Source organism: Moesziomyces antarcticus (assembly GCF_000747765.1).
Source record: "Moesziomyces antarcticus DNA, scaffold: scaffold_v10001, strain JCM 10317, whole genome shotgun sequence".
Taxonomy (NCBI): Eukaryota; Fungi; Basidiomycota; class Ustilaginomycetes; order Ustilaginales; family Ustilaginaceae; genus Moesziomyces; species Moesziomyces antarcticus.
This window is the reverse complement of record NW_014639009.1, coordinates 2,178,212-2,200,044: the sequence shown is the minus strand read 5'-3', so window position 1 is coordinate 2,200,044 and position 21,833 is coordinate 2,178,212. Positions and strand designations below refer to the sequence as shown.

Here is a 21,833-nt window from a genome sequence, read left to right as displayed (position 1 = left end):
AGCAATTGTTGCGCAAGCCTTCGGGAGCCCACACACATGGACACGGTCGACACCGATCACAAGGGCCACGACATGTCTTCCAAGCTCGCTACGATCACCACGCAGCCGTTTGGACAGGCAGAGCCGCAGCCATATGCGGGCAATGCGCAGCACCCCCCTGCCTCTTCGGATGCAACAACGTCGTGGCGACGCAACCCGCGCGAGCATCTGCGCTCGAGCGTGCGCCGGCTCAGCACGCGCGAGGGCTGGTTGGGCGACTACCAGTTCGGCGCTCTGTGCCTGCCGCGTCTGCTGCCCTGGAAGCCCGACAGCAAGCTCAACGGCGGCGCGGCCGAGTCGCCGTTCTACGGCGTGCACGATCAACTCCCCATTGCCGTCGCGGCGATCTGCGGCCTTCAACATGCGCTCGCCATGCTCGGGGGTCTCATCACCCCACCCATGATGATCGCATCTTCCCTCAGCCTCTCGGGCGAAACGTCGGCGTATCTCATCTCGGCAAGTCTCATCACCTCGGGCCTCATCTCGGCCGTCCAGCAAAGCGCCATCCCCCTCCCGTTTCTGGGAGGTAGACAGCTCGGTACGGGTCTGCTGAGTGTGGTCGGAACGAGCTTTACGACGCTCTCGGTGACCACGAGCATCTTTACGAATCTGTATGCCGAGGGCGTGTGTCCGAGCAATGCGGACGGCAGCAGGGCGGCGTGCCCCGATGCGTACGGGTATCTGCTTGGGACGTGTGCGGTGTGTGCGCTGCTCGAGATCGCACTCTCGTTCCTGCCACCGCGTGTGCTCAAGCGCATGTTTCCTCCTATAATCACGGGCACAGTGGTGGCCTTCATCGGTATCAAGCTGATTGGTGAATCGGCTATACCTTCGTTTGGCGGCGGTGCATCGTGCCACGGGACAGGGCAGTTGTGCATGGGCACGGATCACCGCGCATACGTGTGGGGCGATGGACACTACCTCGGCCTCGGGTTTCTGTCGTTCATGACGGTGGTGCTGGTGGAGATCTTTGGCAGCCCTGCAATGCGCAATGCCTCCATCGCCATCGGCTTGCTCTTTCCCCTCGTCATCGCCGGTCCGTTGGGATACATGTCGTCGCAGCCCATCGACTCGGCAAGGCCCATCACCTTCCTCTGGGTCGAGACGTTTAAGCTCCGCGTCTACGGTCCCGCGGTGCTTCCGCTGCTTGCGGTGTACATCTCGCTGATGATGGAGTGCATTGGAGACGTGACGGCCACGTCGGAGGTGAGTCGCGTCGAGGTGGATGGTCTGGCGTACGATAGGCGCATCAGTGGCGGTGTGCTTGTCGATGGCCTCGCCGGCGTGTTCAGCGCGCTCTTCACCGTGCCTCCGCTCTCGGTGTTTGCGCAGAACAATGGCGTGATCGCCATCACAAAGTGCGCCAACATCCAGGCTGGCAGGTGGTGCAGCTTCTGGCTCGTGCTGTTTGGCGTGATCGGCAAGCTGGCCGGCTGCGTCCGCGCCATTCCCCAGCCGGTGCTCGGAGGCGTACTGCTCGTGCTGTTTGGCAGCATCGCAGTGTCCGGCATCAAGGTGCTGCAGAACGTGACGTTTACGAGGAGGAACCGATTCATCCTCGCAATCAGCTTCGGTTGGGGTTTCGGCACGCTGCTCGCCGATGATTTGTTCGCGAATCTGTTCACCTACAAGGGCAGCAACAAGGCGCTCAGTGGATTCTTGGACAGCATCATCATTGTCATCTCCACGCCGTTCCTGATCAGCGCCATTGTTGGCATGATCGCAAATGCTATGCTTCCGCTCGACGAGGAGGATCGCCGGATCCAGCGGTACAACGACTCGCCCGTGCGGTCCTTGGACGACGAGAAGATGCAGGCGTAATTATTCACATCTCTTTGTACATTATCTTTGCGATCGATCTCGCGCGACATTACAGCCTCTTTGGTATGCATTGCATTTTAGGTATAAAAAAAAACAGTGGGGACCGTGTTTAGAGGATGAGGGTACCGGCGATGGCCGAGCCGAGGAGGACGGTAAAGGTGGCAGCAAGCGCGTTGACGGGCATGCCGTTGATGGTGGAGGCGGCGGCGGCGTTGCTTGCGCGCGGGGTGGCCGAGGTGACGCCCGACGAGGCCTGCGAGGCCACGCTGCCGGCGCCCGAAGTGCCCTGGGAAGCGACGCTCGATGCGCCCGAGGCGACGCTGGTGGCGACACTAGCTGCGCCCGAGGTGGCAGTGCTGAGGGCGCCGCCCGCACCGGACGTCAAGGTGGTCAAGGCGCCCGCAGCGCCCGAGGTGGCATCACCAAAGACCGAGGTGGCGCCGGAAGCGATAGTCTGGCCGACACCGCCGAGTGCGCTGGTGACATCGCTGAGGACTGTGCATGGACGAAGCGTGAGAATTCAAGTTAGTCTCTCCGCAGCAATGCCGAGTAGAGAGGAGGCAGACAACTTACACTGTGCTTGGGTGCCAGCGATGAGGACGGTGAGCAGGAGGGCCTGGAAGGCGATGATGGCTTTGTTGAACTGCATGTTGAATGGATGTTTGTTTGGACGCCGAAAGTTCGTGTCTGACGAAGAGGAAGCTTGAGTATATATGTGAGAGAACGAAGGCTGGCGTAGCGATGGAAGCGGCGACAGCAAGCGAGCAGCAAAGAGCGAGCCTCCGAGCCGGTCGAGTGACGATAGAGGCGTGGCAGCCGAGCCAAGTGTCGCGGACGTTTTTGCCGGGCAGGCGTCAGACGGGCAACGAGCAGCCGGAGGCGAAAGACTTGCAGCGTCGACTCGAAGCGAGCATGATCGCTCGAACGTCTAAACTCTGCAGCCGAATCTGCGTCCGACAAGGACGAGGTGGAGGCTTGGGCGGGCCTGGCCCAGGGTCGTGTGCGAGCAGCGGAGGTTGTGAGAGCGCCAACACGGGTTGCCAAGCAGCGGCGGGCAACTGGAGCTTGGCGGTGCTGCGGGCAGTGCACCAAAGCACCGCCAAATCTGGGCGCCCCGATGTCGTCATCCGGCGTGAGTTTAGTGGAGTAGCCCAAAATTGGCATCGCTGCCCGCCGCTCTACGCGATGGCCGAGAAAAACTGCTGCCCGGTCTCACTTTCGGCATGAGGATGATGCTCGCAACGCCGTACCGCAATGCAGTTCACCATGACGGCCTGTGCTGCGAACAGCTCCAGGGGCCATCATCGCATACCTTTACCCGCTGGTGAAGAGCAAAATGCCCAAAAACAGGAGAAGGGCGGTGGTTCGCACAGAGTAGCGATGCAACCTCGCCCCCCTCGTGCCTATGCTTGCTTCCGCTAGGTCAATGCCCGGCTGTGTCGCATCGGCATCTGGTTCGGGTCCAGAGGGTAATGCTACGACCATGACCTCCGCGGACAGCTGAACCTTCAATGCGAGGGTCCCGGACTGAGATCGGGGGTTGGGAGTATACATCGGGGAATAGGATCGGGCCTCCCCGCATTTCCGCTGCGTTTTCCAGATTTCACGCCCCGTTCAGTCAAGTCGGACTGACGCACGAAGCAGCGAGCTGGAGAGCGCCGGGCCAACTGGAAGGCAACCGGCCGGAGAGCAGAGTGTCACTGCTGCCACCAGCGTCCATCATCAAACCGACGAGCCGGCCACACGATCAGCCACGGAGCTCCCACTTGGAGAGTTGCAAGTGTAGCCATGGCATCGCCGCTCTCGTCGTCGCAGACGGCGCCCTCGCGCGTGCAGGTGCCCAGCAACTTGGCCCAGCTGCGCGCGTTTCTCGCCGACCCGCCGCTGTCGCCGCGCTCGCGCGTGCTGGCACGATCGTTCGCACTGGGCTACTCGGCCAACGCGGTGCTCGATGGCATCCTTCCTCTGGCGCTGCGCAAAAAGTCGCCGCGCGACGCACTGCGTGCATTCGTCTCGCTCACCTCCATCCGCTCCGGCGCCGTGCTCGCGCTCTTCTCCGCGATCTATCGCGCGCTGCTGGCGCACTTGACGCGGCTGCGACTCCAGCTGCTCGCACGATCCTTCAACCGCGATCGGCTCGACTATGCCGTGACACGCGACAGGATCAAGGCGCGCATGGCGCGCGTGCTCGAGTCCGCCGCGCTTGTGCCGTTCGCCGCCGCCCTGGCTGCATCGAGCGTGCTGGCGGCCTTCCCGATCCCGTCGCTGCGCAGGTCGATGGCGCTGTGGCTCAGCACCAAGGCGGTGGAGAACCTGTATACGCATCTGCGTGCGGTCAAGTCGCGCTCGGTCAGCTGGGTGCCAGACTGGATCGGAGGCGCCTTCTTCTACGCGATCGCCAACGGCCAGCTGCTGTGGACGTTCCTCTTCGAGCCGAGCTGCTTCCCCGCTTCGTACGGACGCGTGATCCTGGCGCGCAGCACATCCTACATCCCACCCCGACCTGCGGGGCTGCCGACGTCGATCCCCTGGCCTGCACCGCGCGATGTGGCCGATACCATCGCTCTGCTCTCCACACCCACGCGCACCACAGCAGCATATCCCGCGTTCAAAGCGCCGGTGCTGTCGGCACTCACGCCGTCCAGGTATCCCACCACCAAGTACGCGCTCATCAATCCTGTGCTCGACTATGCACCTGCGCATCCGGCGCACTCGCGGCTGCTGTGTGCGCTGCTGCATCCTACCGAGCCATCGTGCTCGCGCAACTTCCTCGGCTTCTTTGCACGCGAGTGGCAGGCCTCGGCCAAGTTCGTCGCCGTCTTTACTGCCGCCGCCCAGCTGTTATCTTATCGCAAGGTGCTCAAGGATCCAGAGACGGCGCTGTTCCGCTTTGCGCTCGCGGTGGTGCAGGGAGCTACGGTGATTTCAGGCAGTATCGGGACTGCCTGGGGGCTTACGTGCTTCTTCCAGCACTACCTCCCGCGTACACTGCTGCCCACCAAGCGGTACTTCCTCAACGGCTTCCTGAGCAGCGTTTTCATTCTTGCTGTCCCGCATGCAAGACGTGCACAGCTCGGCTCGTATGTGACACGACAGTCGATCGATGCCAGTCTTGGCGTTGCCAAGCGCAGAGGGTGGGTGAAGAGCGTCCCGCATGCCGATACCGCCGTGCTGGCGCTGGGGCTCGCAACGCTCACGGCGCTGTACGAGACAAGGCCAAAGGCGGTCGAGAGCTCGGTGCGAAAGTCGCTCTGGCTGCTGCTCGGCACCTCCGCCACCGCCGATACCCACAAGCAGGCCGAGCTCGAGTGGAAGCCCGACCAAGTCAAGCACGCCAAGGCGCAGTAGCTCGTTCTCGTGAGTAGTGTGCAATGAAAACGCTGTTCTCATTCGTGACATCGTGACATCTTGCGTGCACGGTCCAGCACGACTAGTGAGCCACACCCATCGCATCCCACACAGTCCTGTTCACGCCGCCACGTCCCCCCACACACACACCTTTGAACCCGGGTAACACTGTCTATACGGATGAATTAGTGTATCCTCGCTCTAACCTAGTAGATCTCCTTCTCGAGCTCGGCGAGCATGTCGTACAGCTCTCCGTCGCGGATGCTTGCATAAATCACGCTGACGTACCCACCAGTAGTGTTCCACTGGCTAAACTCGCCCTTGAACTCTGCCAGATTCTCCTTGCCGTGCATGGGCACACCCAGAGTCTTCCTGACGAACTCGTACGCCCTCTTTGTCTTGCCGAGCAGATGGCTTGCATGGCACGCAAACGGGTTGTCCAAAAACTCGACCGTCACGTCGCGGTAGATCTTTTCGGTCTCGGCCACACCCGCCGCACGCCACTTGACGATATTCCTCAGCGGATCCGCACCACCCCCGCTCGGCAGCTCGCTAAAGTACTTGACCAGCACCGACGAGGCATCTTGGTACGTCTCGACCAGCCTATCGCGCAGATCCTTGGACGAGGTCTCGTCGAGACGCTTCGACATGCTCTTGAATACGAGCATCGCAATCTCGGCCTGCTTGGTCTCGTCCATCCACTCGCCAAAGTGGCTGTTGATCGATGCCAGCACCACGGCGGGCAGCTGTTCGGCCACCTTGTACTGGAGCGCGCGGATATCCAACGCCTGGCACAGCAGATACAGCGACCACGCTTGGATCATCGAGAGACACTCGACGGCCTGGAGCGTCTGCCTGCCGCTGATGAGCGCGAGCGAGTTGATGGCCTGGTTGGCCATCTCGGCGCTCTGCACGTGCGTCGATACCGGGTTGCCCAGGAACATCAGCTCCGATGTCACACTGGCCAGCGCAATGTCGATGCCCTTGGCGTGGAAGTTGAGCGACAGATCGGGCGTCGACGCCAGGTTGGCGGGCAAGCCGCGGTTCATGGCGGGATTGACCAGCTCCGTCATTTGCTGGAACGTCATCTTGCCCATCGCGCACAGTGCGAGCCTGATTTTTTCCACAGCATTCGTCATGGCCATGGCCTGGAAGTTGCCGCCATGGTGGATGCGGCCGTCGCCATCGTAGGGGTCGATCATGGGGTTGTCGGTGGTCGAGTTGATCTCAATGTCGACGCTGCGCTTGGCGTTTTCAATGTCCTCGAGACCGGGGCCGACCCACTGCGAGGCGGTGCGGAGCGTGTAGCGGTCCTGACGCAGCGTGCCGTTGTCCTCGGAGAAGAGCACGTGCTTTTCGTTTTCGAGGTGCTCGGCGAGCTTGGAGCCCGAGAGGAGCGCGCGGATGTAGCGCGCGCTCTTGATCTGGCCCGGGTGCGGGCGGGCGACCTCGTGGATGAAGGGAGCAAAGCTGGCATCGGTGCCCTTGAGCGCCTCGACCGCCATGGCCGTGGTGAGCTGCGTCAGTTGAGCGAGCTTCTCGGCCTCGTACGTGGCGAGGCCGGCGACGGATGCGGAGAAGGCGGTGCCGTTGAGCAGACCCAGCGCCTCCTTGGGCTCGTACAGGACGGGCTCGATGCCGTGCATGCGGCAGGCCTCGTCGGCAGTCACCTTGACGCGCTGGCCCGACTTGTCGGTCACCCAGCAGTAGATGCCGCGCTGGCCTGCGAGGGCGCCCGCGACGTAGCTGAGCGGGCTCAGGTCGCCACTCGCCGAGATGCTCGAGCGAACGGGGACGACGGGGGTGACGTTGTTCTGGAGGAAGAGCTTCTGCATTTTGTCGAGCACCTCCCAGCGCACGCCCGAGTGGCCGCGCATGAGCGAGCTGAGGCGCACGACGATGGCGCCGCGCACCCACGCCTCGGGCATAACGAGCGACGTCTCGGTGTCGGTGAGGGGCAGGGCGAAGGGGGCCGAGCTGGGCTCGCCCGTGGGGAAGGTGGAGGGGACGGGGAGGACGCCGCACTGCTGCATCTGGAGGAGCGCGAGCTGGAGCGCACGCGTGTTGGCGGTCCTCGAGTCGGCGGAACCGCCAAAGCCGGTGTTGATGCCGTAGATCGACTCGCCGCGGTCGAGCTTTGCGATGAGCGAGTTGACCGAGTCGTCGATGCGCTTGCGGACGGCGGGCGAGCTGTCGAGGATGGGGATGTGGCCGTAGCGCGCGGAGGCGACGAGGCCCTGGATCTTGAGGTTGTTGCCGTCGATGACGACCTGCTCGGTGCGGAAGGAGGAGGCCTTGCGCAGCTTGGTGTCGGAAGGCTGGACGAGGAGGCCCGGACGGGTGGAGGCCTCGGCGGCGGGGAGGACGTCAGCGGTGGGCGCCATTGTGGATCTTGCACGGTATTGGGGTGCGCAAAGGGGGTCGGTGTCGTGGGGAGAAGTGCGATGTATGGGGGGGCGCCTGCTTCTTATACAGCCGGAGCCAGTGATAGCGAGCGAGTGAATGCGTGCGTGCGTGTGTGTCAGCGAGCGGGCGGGTGGGCCGACGGGTGGGTGACTTCCGTTTGGCGCTCATCGCGGCCGTCGACTCTACTTTGCTATGAGGGGCATGCCGAGCCAGCAGGAGGCGGTGTGAGCAGCAACAGCAGCAGCTGCTGCCGCCGCGTCTTCTGCATGGCGTTGGAGCAACGCAGATCGACGCTGCCAACCGCCGCTGTCCCGCGACCCCTCACAGACACACACGGCTCACTCTACCGCATCAGCACAACAACAAAAAAGTTGGGACAAGCAGCGGAATAGCCGATGATAGCCAGGCCAGCCGACCCAACAGCCCCACTTGGATCCCACGCCCTGAGCACTGTCAGCTACAGCACCCACCGGCGCCACGCAGGGTTCGTGCATGTAGTCGGATGCGTAGCGTGTGGGGAGGAGCGTTGCGAAAATGCAGGCACATCAGCAGAGGCAAGCTCGAGTGACGCGCGCTTGGCTTTTCGGCCCTATCTCGCATTTTCGCATTTACCGGTCGGTCCTCAGCCAGGGATGCGCCACTTTCTCTCCCTCGAAAGCCAAGTCACGCGGCCCCTGCGATGCCGATGACCTCTGTGTGCTCTTTGAGCGCCTTGGTGCGGCTAGAGGACCCGGGCGCCTCCCGAACCATCACAGTGATTGGCTAAAGACGCCATGCGGTTGGTCCGACTGCCTGTGCTATTCGGGTGTGACAGTGCGGGTTGGGGGAGCTAACTTCTGCTGCCTTGACGGCTGCCTCTCGGATCAAAAGGCATACATGCCAACATGTCTCCGGCTCGTTTCTAGCTTTGGCCCCCCATCCTCCCACATCTTCATCTCTCAGTCCTCGTCTCTCAGTCCTCGTCTCTCAGTCATCGTCTCTCAGTCCTCGTCTCTCAGTCCTCGTCTTTCTCAAAGGTGACCACCATGGTCCTGAGCAAGATTGCTCATAACAGCGCCGCCCAGGCCATGCCAATCCGAGCCCAGGACCGTCCGCCCGATGACATGCATCCGATCTAGGCTTCTGATCGGCTCGTCGAATCGCCCCTTTTCCCCCGGCCTGATACAGCGGGCCTCGAGAGACGACTTTGCTTGTCCTTTGCCGCTAACAGCTCGTCTGGCGATCGCCAGAGAAGAGCTTAGGTCTCGATATTACTGTAGTTCAACCGAAACTCTGCCGATGAATCAACATTGCTCCACCCGATCGAATGAAATCGGCTGAAGCCCACCGTAGTGGGTCACACAAGTGCATCCATAGCCTGTCAAATGAAGCACGACAATATCCCTAGATTGATGGTGAATGATGTGATGTGCGCATACAATGTGGGTCAACTGGCTCAATTCGACTTCTGCGACGCAAGGAAGTCCTGGAACTCCTTGACGTTGGCCTCGAATCCGCCCTGGTCGACCTTGAATCCGATGCTGAGCGCAAACTCATTGTCGAACACGGCAGGGAAGGTGGCCACGAGTCGCTCGCACACCTCGTCCTTTTCGAACTTGATCTTGGCGACCGCGTCGTCTCCGGCGACCTTCCTCAGTGCCTCGATCTGCTGCTTGACGCTCACGGTGAAGCCGGGCAGGTTGACGGCCCTGCTGTACTTGGGGAACTTTTCGGCGGGAATGTCCTTTGCGATGACAAAGTTCTCGAGCACCGTGCTGGGGCTGCTGATCCACAGTTTGGTCGTATCCAACACGGGGTCGTCGGCACTCTTACCGATGGGGCACGAGCTTTCGAGGCCCTGCAGGGGTTCTCGAATGATGCCGGATACAAATGCAGTAGTGGCGGCTGCAGGTGCTCCAGGACGCACCGTAATTGTAGGAAGTCTCACCGCTCGACCATCGATGAAGCCTTTGCGCGAATACTCGGTGACGAGATACTCGCACATCACCTTGGCCGTCCCGTAGTTCGATTCGGGCCGCGGGTATGTATCGGGCGTGACCTCGTCCGGAAGTTTGCCACCGAAGACACCAACCGAAGAGGCAAAGATGAACTTTACCCCGGGGGTCAGCTTCTTGGCTTGGTCGAGCAGTGCACGTGTCGAGTCAAAGTTGACCAGGAAGCCGAAATCCCAATTGTCCTCCGAGCCTTTGGACATGATGCCGTGCAGCGAGTAGATCACAGCAGGAAGTCCCAACTCGGTCTCAAAGATCGACTTGACTCCCGCCGGGGTGGTCAGATCCGCTGCAAGACACACCGACTTGACACCCGACGTCTTGGGTGCAGGTGGTGTGTGCACGTCCACGAGCACGAATTGAAATGTCTGTTCCGGCTGAAGTCGAACCAGCGTGTCCGCCAGCATCGAGCCCAGGAATCCACCCGCTCCCGTAATAAGCACCGTCGTAGCCATTGTTTCGATGTTTGCAAGTCGTTAGAAGTATGGTCGATGGTGGTGAGGCAAAGAGACGAGGGCAATTGGAGACAAAGATATATCCGCTCTAGCCGCTCAACTCGACGTGGGGGGGAGCATCCACCCAAAAGTGGAAACGCCCCGCCTCCACGCCGTGAATTTCCACCTAACCCCACACTCGATTTCTCCCCACAGGGGCCGCTCAATTCGCCGAGCCGCTCAACCCCGCACACCCCCGCGCCCAACCAGCACTTCTGACAGAACAACACATTGATCAACTGCATTGATGGCTACACGCTAGGCACCCAGCTGGATCGCGCTCCACTCTGCCACACTACCCTTGGTTCTGGTGGTATGGTGCGGCGCGCGCACACTGTGCACATCGCGTGCATCCTCCTTGACCTGGCTCGCGGCAATCACACCGCTCGGCGACTTGTCATCGTTGAGCAGCGGCGCCATCCTGCCCGATGCATTGCGCTCGTTGATCGGCGTCCTCTCCTCTCCATCCTGCTGCTCTGCATCCCTGCGGCCCCAACCTCCTCCGCCGGGCGTATTGATGATGATGCGATCACCCCGTCCCATGGGCGTCGTGTTCTTGCCGCCGAGATTGATCACACGCGCCGGCGCCTCCCCCTCCTCTTCCCCCTCGCGCACGTCGCCATCCGCTTGACGGCGCTGCTTGACCCACACGTTGAGACCCTTCTTGGCGCTCTCTCCGCCCTCGAGACCATACGGCGCAAACACCCTGCGCTCGCTTAAGATCGACACCTGAATGCCTGGCGAGAGGAACTCAATGTCCCTCACAACACCATCGCCGCCACGGAAGCGTCCCTCGCCACCCGATCCATCGCGCAGCGAAAACTCGCGCAACACCACGGGGTACCTGCGCTCCATGATCTCGGGATCCGTGATGCGCGTGTTGGTCATGTGCGTATGCACGCCCGACGTGCCATGCCAGTACGGCCCCGCTCCCGACCCGCCCGCGATCGTCTCGTAGTATCCGAAACCCTCGACATGGTTGCCCTCTTTGTCCTTGCCGCCCAGGCCAAACGTGAGATTGTTCGTGTCGCCCTGACTTGCCGCCGCAGCGTTGAACGCCTTGAGCACCACATCCGTAATGCGCTGGCTCGTCAGCACGTTCCCGCCCACCACCGCCGCCGTCTCGGACGGATCGAGCAATGAGCCCTTGGGAATGCGGATGTCGATCGGCGTCAGACAGCCCTGATTCAGCGGAATCTCGGACGACACCATGGAGCGCAGGCAGTAGATGATCGCCGACGACACCACCGAGCGCGGGCAGTTGAAGTTGGCCGCCACCTCTGGGCCCGTTCCTTCAAAATCGAACACTGCTGATCCTTCCTCCGCGTTGATGTCGACGTTGAGCTCGATGGGCGTTCCGTCGTCCATGTGCTCGAGTGCATGCAGCCTGTTGGTGCCCATGCGCTTGGCCACGTCCTTGAGCAGCGAGCGCACCGCCATCTCGGCGTTGGTGCGGATGTACTCCATGTAGCGCTGCACCATATCGAGGCCCCATTCGGCGACGAGCGAGTGGATGAGGTTGATGCCCTTTTGGTTGGCAGCGATCTGCGCCTGCAGGTCACTTTCGACGTCGCGGAAGCAGCGCGTGCCCGAGCAGCCCGGGTACTGGGCGGGTTCTTCAAGCATGTACCGCTCGAGGCCCTTGCGATCAAAGTTGCCCTCGCTGACGATCTTGAACGACTTGATGCGCGCGCCCTCTTCGAACAGCGTCTTGGAGGTGGGAGGCATGGATCCGGCGGTGATGCCACCAATGTCGGCGTGATGTCCACGGCTGGCGCAGAAGAAGATGATCTCGTCCGAGTCAGCAGCGTGGCAGGGCGTAATGCAGGTAATGTCCGGCAAGTGTGAACCGCCCGCTACGGGCATGTTGGCCATGATCACATCGCCGCGCTTCATCTTTTCGCCGATCGAGGCGAGGTAGTCCACCTGAAACTTGACGGCAAACGACATGGATCCGAGGTGGACGGGCAGGTGGGGTGCGTTGGCGACGAGCGAGCCGTCGGGGCTGAAGAGTGCGCAGGAGAAGTCGAGTCGCTCTTTGATGTTGGTGGAGATGGAAGTCTGCTGCAGCGACTTGCCCATCGATTCGGCGACCGACATGAAGCGATTGGCGAAGAGTGACAGCAGGATCGGGTCGGGACCCGCATCCTGCTGCTCGGTCTCGCTTCTGGCGGCCATGCTGAGCTTGTCGATGTGGCGAGCGGCCAAGGCTGGGACAAGCGAGGTCGAGGCGAGAGGCGAAGTAACGATGCCTTCCGTTGTTGACGCTAGAGGAGCAGGGGCGGTGCTGGTTGATGAACGACAAGCAGGGTGCGTTGGGTGATTGCGGAGAAGACGTGCGTTTGGTCACAGAGCTGCATCTGCGCGCCTGCCATCTCGGCCTCCGCCCCGGCCTCCATTTCGGCCATTTTCCTTGATCGCCGATTTCAGGAGTAAAATATGCATCGACGCGATGCTTCGGTCCATCCTGCAGCTTAACCCACCCTTGCTTGCCTTCATCTAGCACACTCGTCATCGAATCGCAAACATTCGTTCGTCGGCACTACGGTAGCGGGAGAAGAGAGGACCACAGAAACAAAATAAATCAATGAGAGTGGGGCAGGGTATGTACAAGATGTGGTGTACACTGGCTGGTAAGACGACGCGACGTCGACTGGCCAAGCGGTACGGTATGCGACGAGCCGAAGGCAGCAGCTCGTGGTGAGGAACAGTGACAGTGCGGACCGTCGAGGAACGGAGGATGTGCGGGGCCCAAAAGAGCGTTGGAGCAGTGAGAGAGCTTGTTCTGTGCGAGTCAAAGTGTCAAGGATGAGGTTGAGCCTATTGTCCGAGAGTCTAATTTGAAGGTGCATGCGCGCTCAGAGGAGGCTGGCGAGGCCCACAGCGAAAGCGGATGTCAGGGTGAAGGCGAGGGTACCGGCGTTGTTAGAGAGGGCAGCGTTGGTAGCGGGGGTGCCGGTGGACGAGGTACGACCGCTCGTGCTGGACGCCGTCATGCTAGCCGAGCCACGCGACGAGCTGCCGGTGGGACCAGCACTCGAGCTGCCAGTAGTGGAAGCGGGTGCAGCGGTGGAAGAGCCAGACGTTGCCGAAGCAGTGCCTGCGCTGGATCCACTGACGATGGAGAAGGGGGCGTTCTTGGAGGTGGTGTCGTTCTGGGTGATGTAGATCTTGTCCGTGTACGACTGGAGGTTCTGGTCCTGCACCGACATGGCGCGGAGAGCCGAGTAATTCCCGGCATTCCACGAGCTGGGCACGGAGAAGACAAAGCCACCACACTGCGCACCGTTGGGACCAGGCTGGCCGTAGCCGGCGCCGGCATCGCACGTGTTGGAGGTGGCAGGGTAGGTGCCGACGTTGTAGGCGACGTCCGAGTTGTTGTTGGTCATGAGGTCGACCTGAACCGTGCCCTGCGTCGGGTTGATCCAGTTGACGGCGACCTGGCTACCGGGCACCCAGTAGATGATGCACTGGTGGAAGTCGCACGAGGGCTCGTTGATGACGAGCGGCGAGTTGGGGTCCTGGTACTGCCTCACCTCGAGCTGGGGGCGCGAGGTGACGGCGGCCATGGCGGGCGCAGCGAGAAGAGAGGCCAAGGCCAGGGACTTTGCGAGAGGTGCCATTTTGTGCTTGGTGAGTGAGAAGGGTATCGACAAGGAGGAAAGGATGGTGGTGGTGGTGGTGTAGGGACGAAGCGAATCGAGGATGAGGTTGGGTTGTGGTTGGGGTTGGGGATGGGCGGTGGGTTATACGAATGCAGCAGGACAAAGTCGGTGGATGCATCGAGTGCCGTCTCGGAGCGGGAGGGTTTGCGGCGGCGGCGGCGGCTGACCTGGAATTTTCATGGCTCGCAGGCAGGCAGTCCAGATCGCGAGGCCCAAAAGTGGAGCGAGCAGACCCTTTTGCGGAGAGCAGAGGCGGAAAGAGGCGGGTCGAGCCGAGACAGCATCCTTTGCGGCGGCGGGAGGCTGGAAGCGAGGATCGCCTTGAGGCCCCGCTCGCCCACCGACCAAACCGACGGGCGGCAGCCACCTGCCGATTTTGAAAATTCTCAGAAACGGCCCACAGACGCACGCTGCAATGCGCACGCAGCGGCTCGGCATGAATGTGCGGTATGGCCGCCATCTGCCGCCTGGCCGCCTCGCTTGACGCAGTCGGTACTGTGGATCGGCGACGCAGCTGCAGCATTACCGAACCACCAAATGCCTGCCCGCCTGCCATCCCCAGCCGCCCCTGACTGACTCGCACGCCGTGCAGAGAGGAAGAGGGCTCATAAAGCCTTAGCACTGCAATGCCATGCTTGAGTTAGTGGTGACTCGGACCACGGCCCGCTTTGCATGAGCATACAATAAGCCTCGCTCGAACTGGGCTGCAAGACAAAGGCCACGTTGCAGCAGCATTGCACGCTCTTTCCGAGCGGTCCAAGCAAAGAAAGCTGCTGCACATCTCGGGGTTGCGGCGTGCATACAATCTGCCTGCCAAGACCGGCCAAACGTCGGTGCTCAGGGGTGCAGGCGCATGGTTCGCGTTCGGAATTCCCACCTGGGAAAATTCGCTTCAGATTGTTAGATCCAAATCTGAATCGAGATCTGCATCGCATCGGGGGCTGCGGGATTTGAGGATTCGCGTGGAAAATGCGAGAAGGTTCGCGGTCGAGGCCTTTGGCGCCCAGGGTCCCGGTCAGGGTCTGCTCTGTGCAGCTGCGGGCAATTTCCAGCGCTTTCTACATGCATCGCTGAGCGTCTTCCGGCATCGCTGAGCATCCGCAGCAGTCGTTCGGCATCCAAATCACGGCTTCCAAGAGCCTCGAGACGCTTGCCGAACGTCAGGGTCCAACGTGGCAAGCATGGCGTCTTCGGACTTAGAGCTATCAGCCCCTCCCGCTCCGCCGCCCGCCTCCACAGTGCTGCGCATGACGCTACAGTACACGACACCCTGCAGCATCCGTCCTAACGGCAGCCCCCACCTATAAAGACCACAATGCCATCGTCCCTTCAACACATTCATTCCGCCATCAGACACAGTCCAGCACATCTCCTCTCTCTGCCTTGGCCCCTCAAAGACACTTGTTATCGATCTCCAACCTGCTTCCTCCACTGCACACACTCGTCTCGCAACCGCGCAACCAGACCAACACAATGGAGTTCTTCTTCCCCGCCGACGTCTTTGCCGCCTACCCCCGTCAGGCTCGCACCCCACGCCCCGCCTACGAGGCCGGTCCCTCGGCCAACGTTTTCAGCGGATGTGGCTTTGACAGCCACCCGCTCTTCGCCGACAGCTTTGCCGATGCAATACAGCAGGAGCGAGCCGCCTATGCCCGTGCTCAGGCCCAGCGCGCCCAGCGCGCCGAGGCTGCCCGCCGGGCTAGGGCTGCTGCCGCCGCTGCAGCTCGTAGGGAGGCCGAAGAGCGTCAGGCTCGTGCCTACCTCGAGCACGTGCTAGCCATGCAGCAGCGCGAGGCTCAGCGCAGGTACCAGCTCGAACAGCTCCAGCGCCAGCGACACGAGGCTCTTCGCCGCCAGCAGTACGACGAGTACCAGCGACGCAAGGCCTACGCCATCGAGAAGGAACGCCAGCGCATCGCCGCGGCCCGCGCAGCCCAGGACGAGTCCAAGCACCTCTTCCTCGCCCTCGAGGATCTGCTCTTTGGCGGCCTCACCAGCTTCTGCAACGCCCTTCAGCAGCATAATGACGACGACGATGAGGATGTCGAGCTCGCGCACAAGAACGACACCGCCCCCAACGCTTCCCCCGCCACTGCTCCCGCGCAGACCATCGATGCCAAGGGTAAGGCCAAGGCTACCGAGCAGGAAGTGGCCGACGCTGCACAGGCTATGGACGTGGACAAGGACAACACTGCCGACGACACCGCTGCTGCCGCCGCGTCGGCTCTGATGCAGGAGGATGCCGATCCTGAAGAGGTTGGCCCCGCACCTACCACCGCCACTCATGTTGCCGCTCCCGAACCCGCCACCAAGGCCGAACAGCTTGTCTTCTCGCACGCCTTCCCCTCAACCGGCAACTTTGACAAGGCCAGCGTACGTGCGGACCAGATCAACGTTTCCGTCGACGAGGCCGCACGCAAGGTCACCGTCTCGGGACTGTGGAACAACGAGCCCGCAGCGTCGGCCTCGCCTGTGCGCGCTGCCAGCCCTGCTCCCAGCGACTCTTCGTCTCGACGTGGCCGCTCGCGCTCGCCCAAGCGCGCACGCGTCTCGGACGTCGACGAGAACGGCGACGAGATCGTCACGCCCGAGGCCAACGATGGCGACGACGACTTTGTCGAGGTCAGCTTCACGCGCGCCTCGTCGGCGACCGTCACCAGCGATGCACCTGCCACGGTGCAGAAGACGTTTGATCTGCCCCAGGGTGCCAATGTCGACGACCTGCGCGCCGAGCTTACCGATGAGGGGCTGAAGCTCTTCACCACCGTCAGCGCATAGTTCGCCACTACTAGTTTCTAGATTCACTTGACTCTGCACGTGCTCCAGTATCGCTTCGTCTCGCATTGTTCCGTTTCGTCTAGCAATCAGCAATCAGTATCCGGTTTCAAAGATCTTTGGGCGCATGTGTGTGTGCATGAGGTTCCGCCGGATTGAAAATCTCACTTTGCACTGTTGGATCGGCGTCAGACAGGCCAAAATTTCACACGCCGCCCTTATCTCGACGCTCGTAGCGGAGCGCCATGCAGGCGATCTGTCTACTGTAGCTTGGCAGTGCCTGGTCGGCGTTTGGTGGTGTGTACCAGCATTGGGATGTTATCGTGTTATCAGCGTACTTCTCCGCTTGTACCGCTGCTAGCATGCCACAAGGACCCCGTGGAGAACCAGAGATAAGAAGTCACGCTAAGAGGTCCCTTGCCGAGCGTAGCAAATTCCCCGCTGATTAGCGCACGCGTTCTTGCCCACCAGACGTTGAACAACTCGCGAGGAGCGTCACTGATAAGCACACGAGCATGCGGGCGGACTGGAGATTGCGGGCGGAGAGAGTGGTGGAATGTGCGCCTTTCGCCGTCCATCAATGCCGTACCGACGTCGTGAGGATAGCGAGCCATTCCGTCACGCAAAAAACCCATTATATAAGGGGAAAAATTTTGCTGACGTCGTTGGCTCTTCCGACGACCCTTATCCTGGTATCGCATCACCATCAACCAGAGGTGCCACTCTCGACACCAACGACATTGTACTCCATCGAGGCATCAAGGCACAGAGATCTGGCAACAATGTCGCAGATGGTCACGCTCGAACAGGCGACGTGGTCGTGGATCGAGGCGGGGCCTCGCAAACACCGCATGGACGTTGGCAAGCGCTTCGTAAAGGGCATTATGGCCGGCTTTCGTGCGTATCTCTCCAAACGAGGCTCTTCTTCGCAAGTGTACTGACATGTTGACCTCGTGATTTCAGTGCTGTCGACGGGCGGAATGTTGGTGCAGATCATGTCTGCCAATCCCTGGTTGGCCACCAACGCACCCGGGCTTCTCAAAATCCTCCAGGGCGCGGTCTTCCCCGTCGGTCTCGTAATGATCGTCCTCCTGCAAGCCGATCTGGTCACTGGAGAGATGGCGATCTTCATTATGGCGACTGTCAAACGTCGGGTTCCCTACTGGGCATTCCTCTACGGCTGGGCCATCACGTTCATCGGCAATCTCGTCGGCTCGTTGCTGTACGCAGGACTGCTCGTGCACTACTCGGAGATCTACACGCCCGCCATGAACGCCGGCGCTGCAGCAAGCGCAAACGCAAAAGTGTCCGCCATCAACTTCCGCGAACTCTGGCTGCGTGCTATCGGCTGCAACGTCCTCGTCTGCATCGCCGTCTTCCAGGCAAGCCTCGCCAAGGACGTTGCGTCTAAGGTCGTCGCAAGCTGGTTCCCCATCTTTGTCTTTGTCGCAGCTGGATTCGAGCATGTGGTGGCGAACATGTTCCTGGTCAACGCGGCGCTCATGACGAGGAGGACCAACTTTGGCGTGGGAGAGTACGTGTGGAAGAGCGTCATTGCCAGCTTCTTGGGTAATGTGGTGGGTGCGGCGCTGCTGGCGTTGCCGCTCGTGTACCTGCATGGAGGCGACGAATTCGACCCCAGCGCAACTGCAAGGGGTAGCACGATCGAAGCAGGGCCAAAGACGGGTATGACATCCGAGATGTCGGTCAACGACATCACGCTGCCCACCAGCGGCCGTGCAAGCGTAGGGGCGGACGCAGAGTGGGCCAAGGACGTCGAAGCCCAGGTGAGGCAGTAACAGTCCTCGTCGCCTCATCAGTCTGATTTCTTGCAGTGTACAATATCTCAACTTTTTCTGTTTGCCGGTGATTAATGTTGGCAGCATTGCTCCGAGCGAGGTTGACAAGAGTGTGCATGGTGATGATGATGCCAGCCGAGCTGTTCCAACGTCTGCAGGATTCCGCATTGAAAAATTCTCCGAGAAATATCGAAAAGAAAAGTAGCCCGAAAAATTGCCGGCTTTGCATTTTTTTCTATTTTTATTTATTTATTTTTTTTTTTTTTATTTGTGTGGGCGATTTCGCCGGTTGAGAGCCCGATTTGGCGATAAGATTTCGGACTTTGCCACAGAGAGGTGCTCCACACCAACACTTGTGCAGCCGGCCGCTTCTTCGCGCTTCACTTGATTCATCACCATCTCTACCGGACTCACAGAGCCTGAAAGACTCGAGGCAATGCCAGAGAGCGATCCTTCTCGGCGCCCCGTCTGGGGCACTTCCAAGAGCTGGGCGTCCTCCGCCTCGCCAGCCGCCAGCTCCTCGTCCGCATCGACTTCCTCACAAGGCCCGCCACTGGCCTCGTCGTCGTCGGCCGCGTTTCCTCCGCTCTCGTCTCCGCAAGCTCGGCGTGCATCCAGCCGGCCGCAGCAAGCGTCGTACTCGTCGTCGTCGCTCATCTCGCCGGCATCGTTCAACCCGTACCCGACGCGGCGTCAGGAGCTTGCGCAACGGGCCGCCAGTCACGGCACGCGCAAGCGCTCGCACATCACACGCAGCGACCCATCGACCTCGCGCATCCATTCGCTCTCGGACTACGATGACGATGACGCGTCCATGGACGAAGACGATGCGGGCGAGGTGTCGGCGCGCGGCGCGACCATGTCCTCGATCGTGTTCCGCGACCTCTCGTCGGCGGGCAGCAGCCGGTCCGCATCGCCCTGGCAGCAGAACGGCACGAGCGCAGGCCTCGCCATGTTCGCGACGTCGTCGTTCGGCGGAGACCCGCTGCGTGTGCTCGCCAATCTGGACGAAGAGCTCGGTGCTGCGCATATGGGACCACGCATCTACAAGCGGCACAACCACAAACACGTGCGCAACCGCGTCAAGGCAAAGATCGACGCGGCACATGCAGGGATACCGCTCCAGAACGCGGGAGGGAAGAACGCGGATGCTAAGATCGGCGGTATGCCAGGCGAGACGTCGGCAAGCGTCGGAAGTACGGCGCCCGATGTGCAGACGCAGCAGATGCCCAATCTGGACCTGCAGCAGCTGGTAGAGCAGTGCCGTCGCGCCAACACTCTTGCGGCTGTACAGAGTCGAGTTGCTAGCTTGCCGCCAGCTGCTGCTGGAGACGGTAACGGCGCGCCGGAGACGAGGTTGCTCGCAGCAGTCGAGGCACGTATTGCAGACCCCACCACTTGGTCGTCACACCACCACTCGGCGCAGGGGATCTTGACAGACGACTTGCTCCCGACTGGACTGCAGCAGCCCGGGCTCAGGCTGGACGTGCTTCCATCGTCGCTTCAGGATGAGGTGCGACAGGCGGTGCTGCGAGGGCTTGGGCAGCTAGTGGATGGGCTGGTGCATGCGGAGCGTAGCGAGCTGGTTGAGGTGCTGGCGCGGCTTCTGCTCCTGCAAGCTCTGCGTCCCACGGGCGCACGGGTGATGCTCGATGCACAGCTCACCACCGCGCTGCAGCAGATCTTTCTGGGCGTGCTGGGCGTATTCCACCGCGCCACCGATTCCGCAGCGACAGCAGGGGGGCTTCTTGCCGACGTTCTTGCACGATGCACGGCGCTCGCTGCAACGCACCCGGACGCGCAAGACGACGTGCTCGTTGGGCTCGTGGGCGAGCTGGTCGGGCTGTGTGGGCAGCAAATGTCTTCGAACCCCGCCGTGCTCTCGCCCGACCAAGACGCGGCTCTTGTGTCGCTGGCGCGCTTTCTGTCGCTGTGCTTTGTGCACAACACCACGCGCGCCGCAGCACATCGATTGCCCGTCCACGCGTTCTACTGCACCGTGCTGGATCTGGCGCCGTTTCTGGAGCACTTTGCGCACCATGCGGCGTCGCGCGTGCGCCTCGCCACACCCACCGCGGGCATGGCGCAGTTCAACGTATGCCAGGCAGCGTTCCTTGTCTCGCTCGGCGCCAAGGTGCGCATGATGCAGCTCGAGAATGAGGTGCGTCTTGCCCGCGTCAGTCCGCGCACGGGAGGGCAGAGGTTGGGTCTCGAGCACAGCAAGGGAGAGGCGCAGCTGGTGGTGATGCCCGGTTCGCTGTCGCTCAAGATCGAGCGCAAGGCAGCGTGGGCTCAGAGCCGCGAGTTGCTGACGCAGGTGCTCGAGGGCGAGGTCGACCAGGCGGCAGTGCGTGCGCTGCGTGTCGAGTTTGCGAGCGAGCACGCGGCGGATGGCGGAGGCCCGGCGCGCGAGTGGTTCGCAACCGTCACTGCCGGCTGGAACCACAGCGAAACCATTGCGCACCACGGATGGTTCCTCCCCACCCCCAACGATGCCGACGATAGTGACGCTGAGACCACCGCGGCGTTTCTTGGGCTGCTGCTGGGATTGGCCGCACTGCACAGTGCCAAGCTCACTTTGCCATTCGCGCTGCCGGACGTCGCATTTAACATCGCAATCGCCGCGGATTTGGACTCGGTCTCGCTGCTGCCGATGGATCTGGAGTTTATGGATGCGCGGCTGGCGAGGTCGTTGCAGGCGGTGCTTGACTGGCAGCCACCCGCGGGTGTTGCGGATGCAGATGGCGCGTTCGATGCGACATTCTCGCTCACGTGGAGCACGACCATCCGCACACACGATGGCGGCATCAAGACGATCGACCTCGTCCCTGGGGGTCGGCACCGAGCGGTGCGCATGATCGAGAGGCACGATTTCGTGTCGAAGCTCATCTGGCGCGTGCTGGTCGGTTCGGCACGAGGGCGTGTGGGCGCGTTCCATGCGGCGTGGCAGAGCATCATGCCGTCCGCGTGGCTGGGGAAGGAGTGTGGTGCCGAGTCGGCTAGCGATGTCCTCGCACGCGGCGGGTTGGCAGTCTCGCTGTTTGCCCCCAGCGAGCTCAACCAGGCACTCGTGGCGCTCCCTGCATCACCCAGTGCCTCTGTATCGCGGCTAGATGTGCAGGACCTGCGTGCCAGCACGGAAGTGATCTCTCAAAGCACGGGCGCAAGGGTGGTCGAGTGGTTCTGGGAAGTGTGGGCCGCGTTGGAGGCGGAGGGACAGCGACGCATGCTGGCGTTTATCACGGGCGCGCAGGATCTGCCTGCTACGGGTGCGCGCGGCGTGGGACTGCGCATTCACATTGTGCCCACCGAGCGAGCGGATGCAAAGTCGTGGCCGTTGCCCTGGTCATCCACGTGCACGGCAACGCTGTTCCTGCCCACGTATCCGACCCGGCACCTGCTCGAGCAGAAGGTAGCGGTCGCCATCGAACATTTTCAGGGCTTCGGTCTGCGCTGAACACGCACCGTCTGGCAAATGTAATCCCGTTTCTACGT

At 61.6% G+C, this 21,833-nt stretch overlaps 9 protein-coding genes across 9 annotated transcripts; 5 read left to right on the top strand and 4 right to left on the bottom strand.

The window, feature by feature from the left end:
• Nucleotides 1–36: 36 nt before the first annotated feature.
• Nucleotides 37–1,860, top strand: PAN0_001d0805 (purine permease; the record flags this gene model as incomplete). Its single annotated transcript, XM_014804420.1, has 1 exon — nt 37–1,860. The coding sequence occupies one exon, from the start codon at nt 37–39 to the stop codon at nt 1,858–1,860; it is 1,824 nt and encodes a 607-aa protein (XP_014659906.1).
• Nucleotides 1,861–1,969: 109 nt separating this feature from the next.
• On the bottom strand, nt 1,970–2,509 carry PAN0_001c0804 (uncharacterized protein; the record flags this gene model as incomplete). Its single annotated transcript, XM_014804419.1, has 2 exons — nt 1,970–2,355; nt 2,434–2,509. 2 exons carry the CDS (start codon nt 2,507–2,509, stop codon nt 1,970–1,972), a joined length of 462 nt encoding a protein of 153 aa, XP_014659905.1.
• A 92-nt stretch (nt 2,510–2,601) lies between these two features.
• On the top strand, nt 2,602–3,238 carry PAN0_001d0803 (uncharacterized protein; the record flags this gene model as incomplete). Its single annotated transcript, XM_014804418.1, has 2 exons — nt 2,602–2,992; nt 3,150–3,238. The coding sequence occupies 2 exons, from the start codon at nt 2,602–2,604 to the stop codon at nt 3,236–3,238; spliced, it is 480 nt and encodes a 159-aa protein (XP_014659904.1).
• A 410-nt stretch (nt 3,239–3,648) lies between these two features.
• On the top strand, nt 3,649–5,208 carry PAN0_001d0802 (uncharacterized protein; the record flags this gene model as incomplete). Its single annotated transcript, XM_014804417.1, has 1 exon — nt 3,649–5,208. The coding sequence occupies one exon, from the start codon at nt 3,649–3,651 to the stop codon at nt 5,206–5,208; it is 1,560 nt and encodes a 519-aa protein (XP_014659903.1).
• A 206-nt stretch (nt 5,209–5,414) lies between these two features.
• Nucleotides 5,415–7,592, bottom strand: PAN0_001c0801 (phenylalanine ammonia-lyase; the record flags this gene model as incomplete). The annotated part of the gene is made up of 1 exon (XM_014804416.1): nt 5,415–7,592. One exon carries the CDS (start codon nt 7,590–7,592, stop codon nt 5,415–5,417), a length of 2,178 nt encoding a protein of 725 aa, XP_014659902.1.
• A 1,457-nt stretch (nt 7,593–9,049) lies between these two features.
• On the bottom strand, nt 9,050–10,060 carry PAN0_001c0800 (NAD-binding protein; the record flags this gene model as incomplete). Its single annotated transcript, XM_014804415.1, has 1 exon — nt 9,050–10,060. The coding sequence occupies one exon, from the start codon at nt 10,058–10,060 to the stop codon at nt 9,050–9,052; it is 1,011 nt and encodes a 336-aa protein (XP_014659901.1).
• A 297-nt stretch (nt 10,061–10,357) lies between these two features.
• On the bottom strand, nt 10,358–13,722 carry PAN0_001c0799 (cytoplasmic protein; the record flags this gene model as incomplete). The annotated part of the gene is made up of 3 exons (XM_014804414.1): nt 10,358–12,386; nt 12,754–12,884; nt 12,982–13,722. 3 exons carry the CDS (start codon nt 13,720–13,722, stop codon nt 10,358–10,360), a joined length of 2,901 nt encoding a protein of 966 aa, XP_014659900.1.
• A 1,223-nt stretch (nt 13,723–14,945) lies between these two features.
• Nucleotides 14,946–18,338, top strand: PAN0_001d0798 (formate/nitrite transporter; the record flags this gene model as incomplete). Its single annotated transcript, XM_014804413.1, has 6 exons — nt 14,946–15,022; nt 15,162–16,530; nt 16,591–16,668; nt 16,736–16,836; nt 17,303–17,436; nt 17,503–18,338. The coding sequence occupies 6 exons, from the start codon at nt 14,946–14,948 to the stop codon at nt 18,336–18,338; spliced, it is 2,595 nt and encodes an 864-aa protein (XP_014659899.1).
• A 436-nt stretch (nt 18,339–18,774) lies between these two features.
• On the top strand, nt 18,775–21,795 carry PAN0_001d0797 (uncharacterized protein; the record flags this gene model as incomplete). The annotated part of the gene is made up of 1 exon (XM_014804412.1): nt 18,775–21,795. The coding sequence occupies one exon, from the start codon at nt 18,775–18,777 to the stop codon at nt 21,793–21,795; it is 3,021 nt and encodes a 1,006-aa protein (XP_014659898.1).
• Between the last annotated feature and the right edge of the window lie 38 nt (nt 21,796–21,833).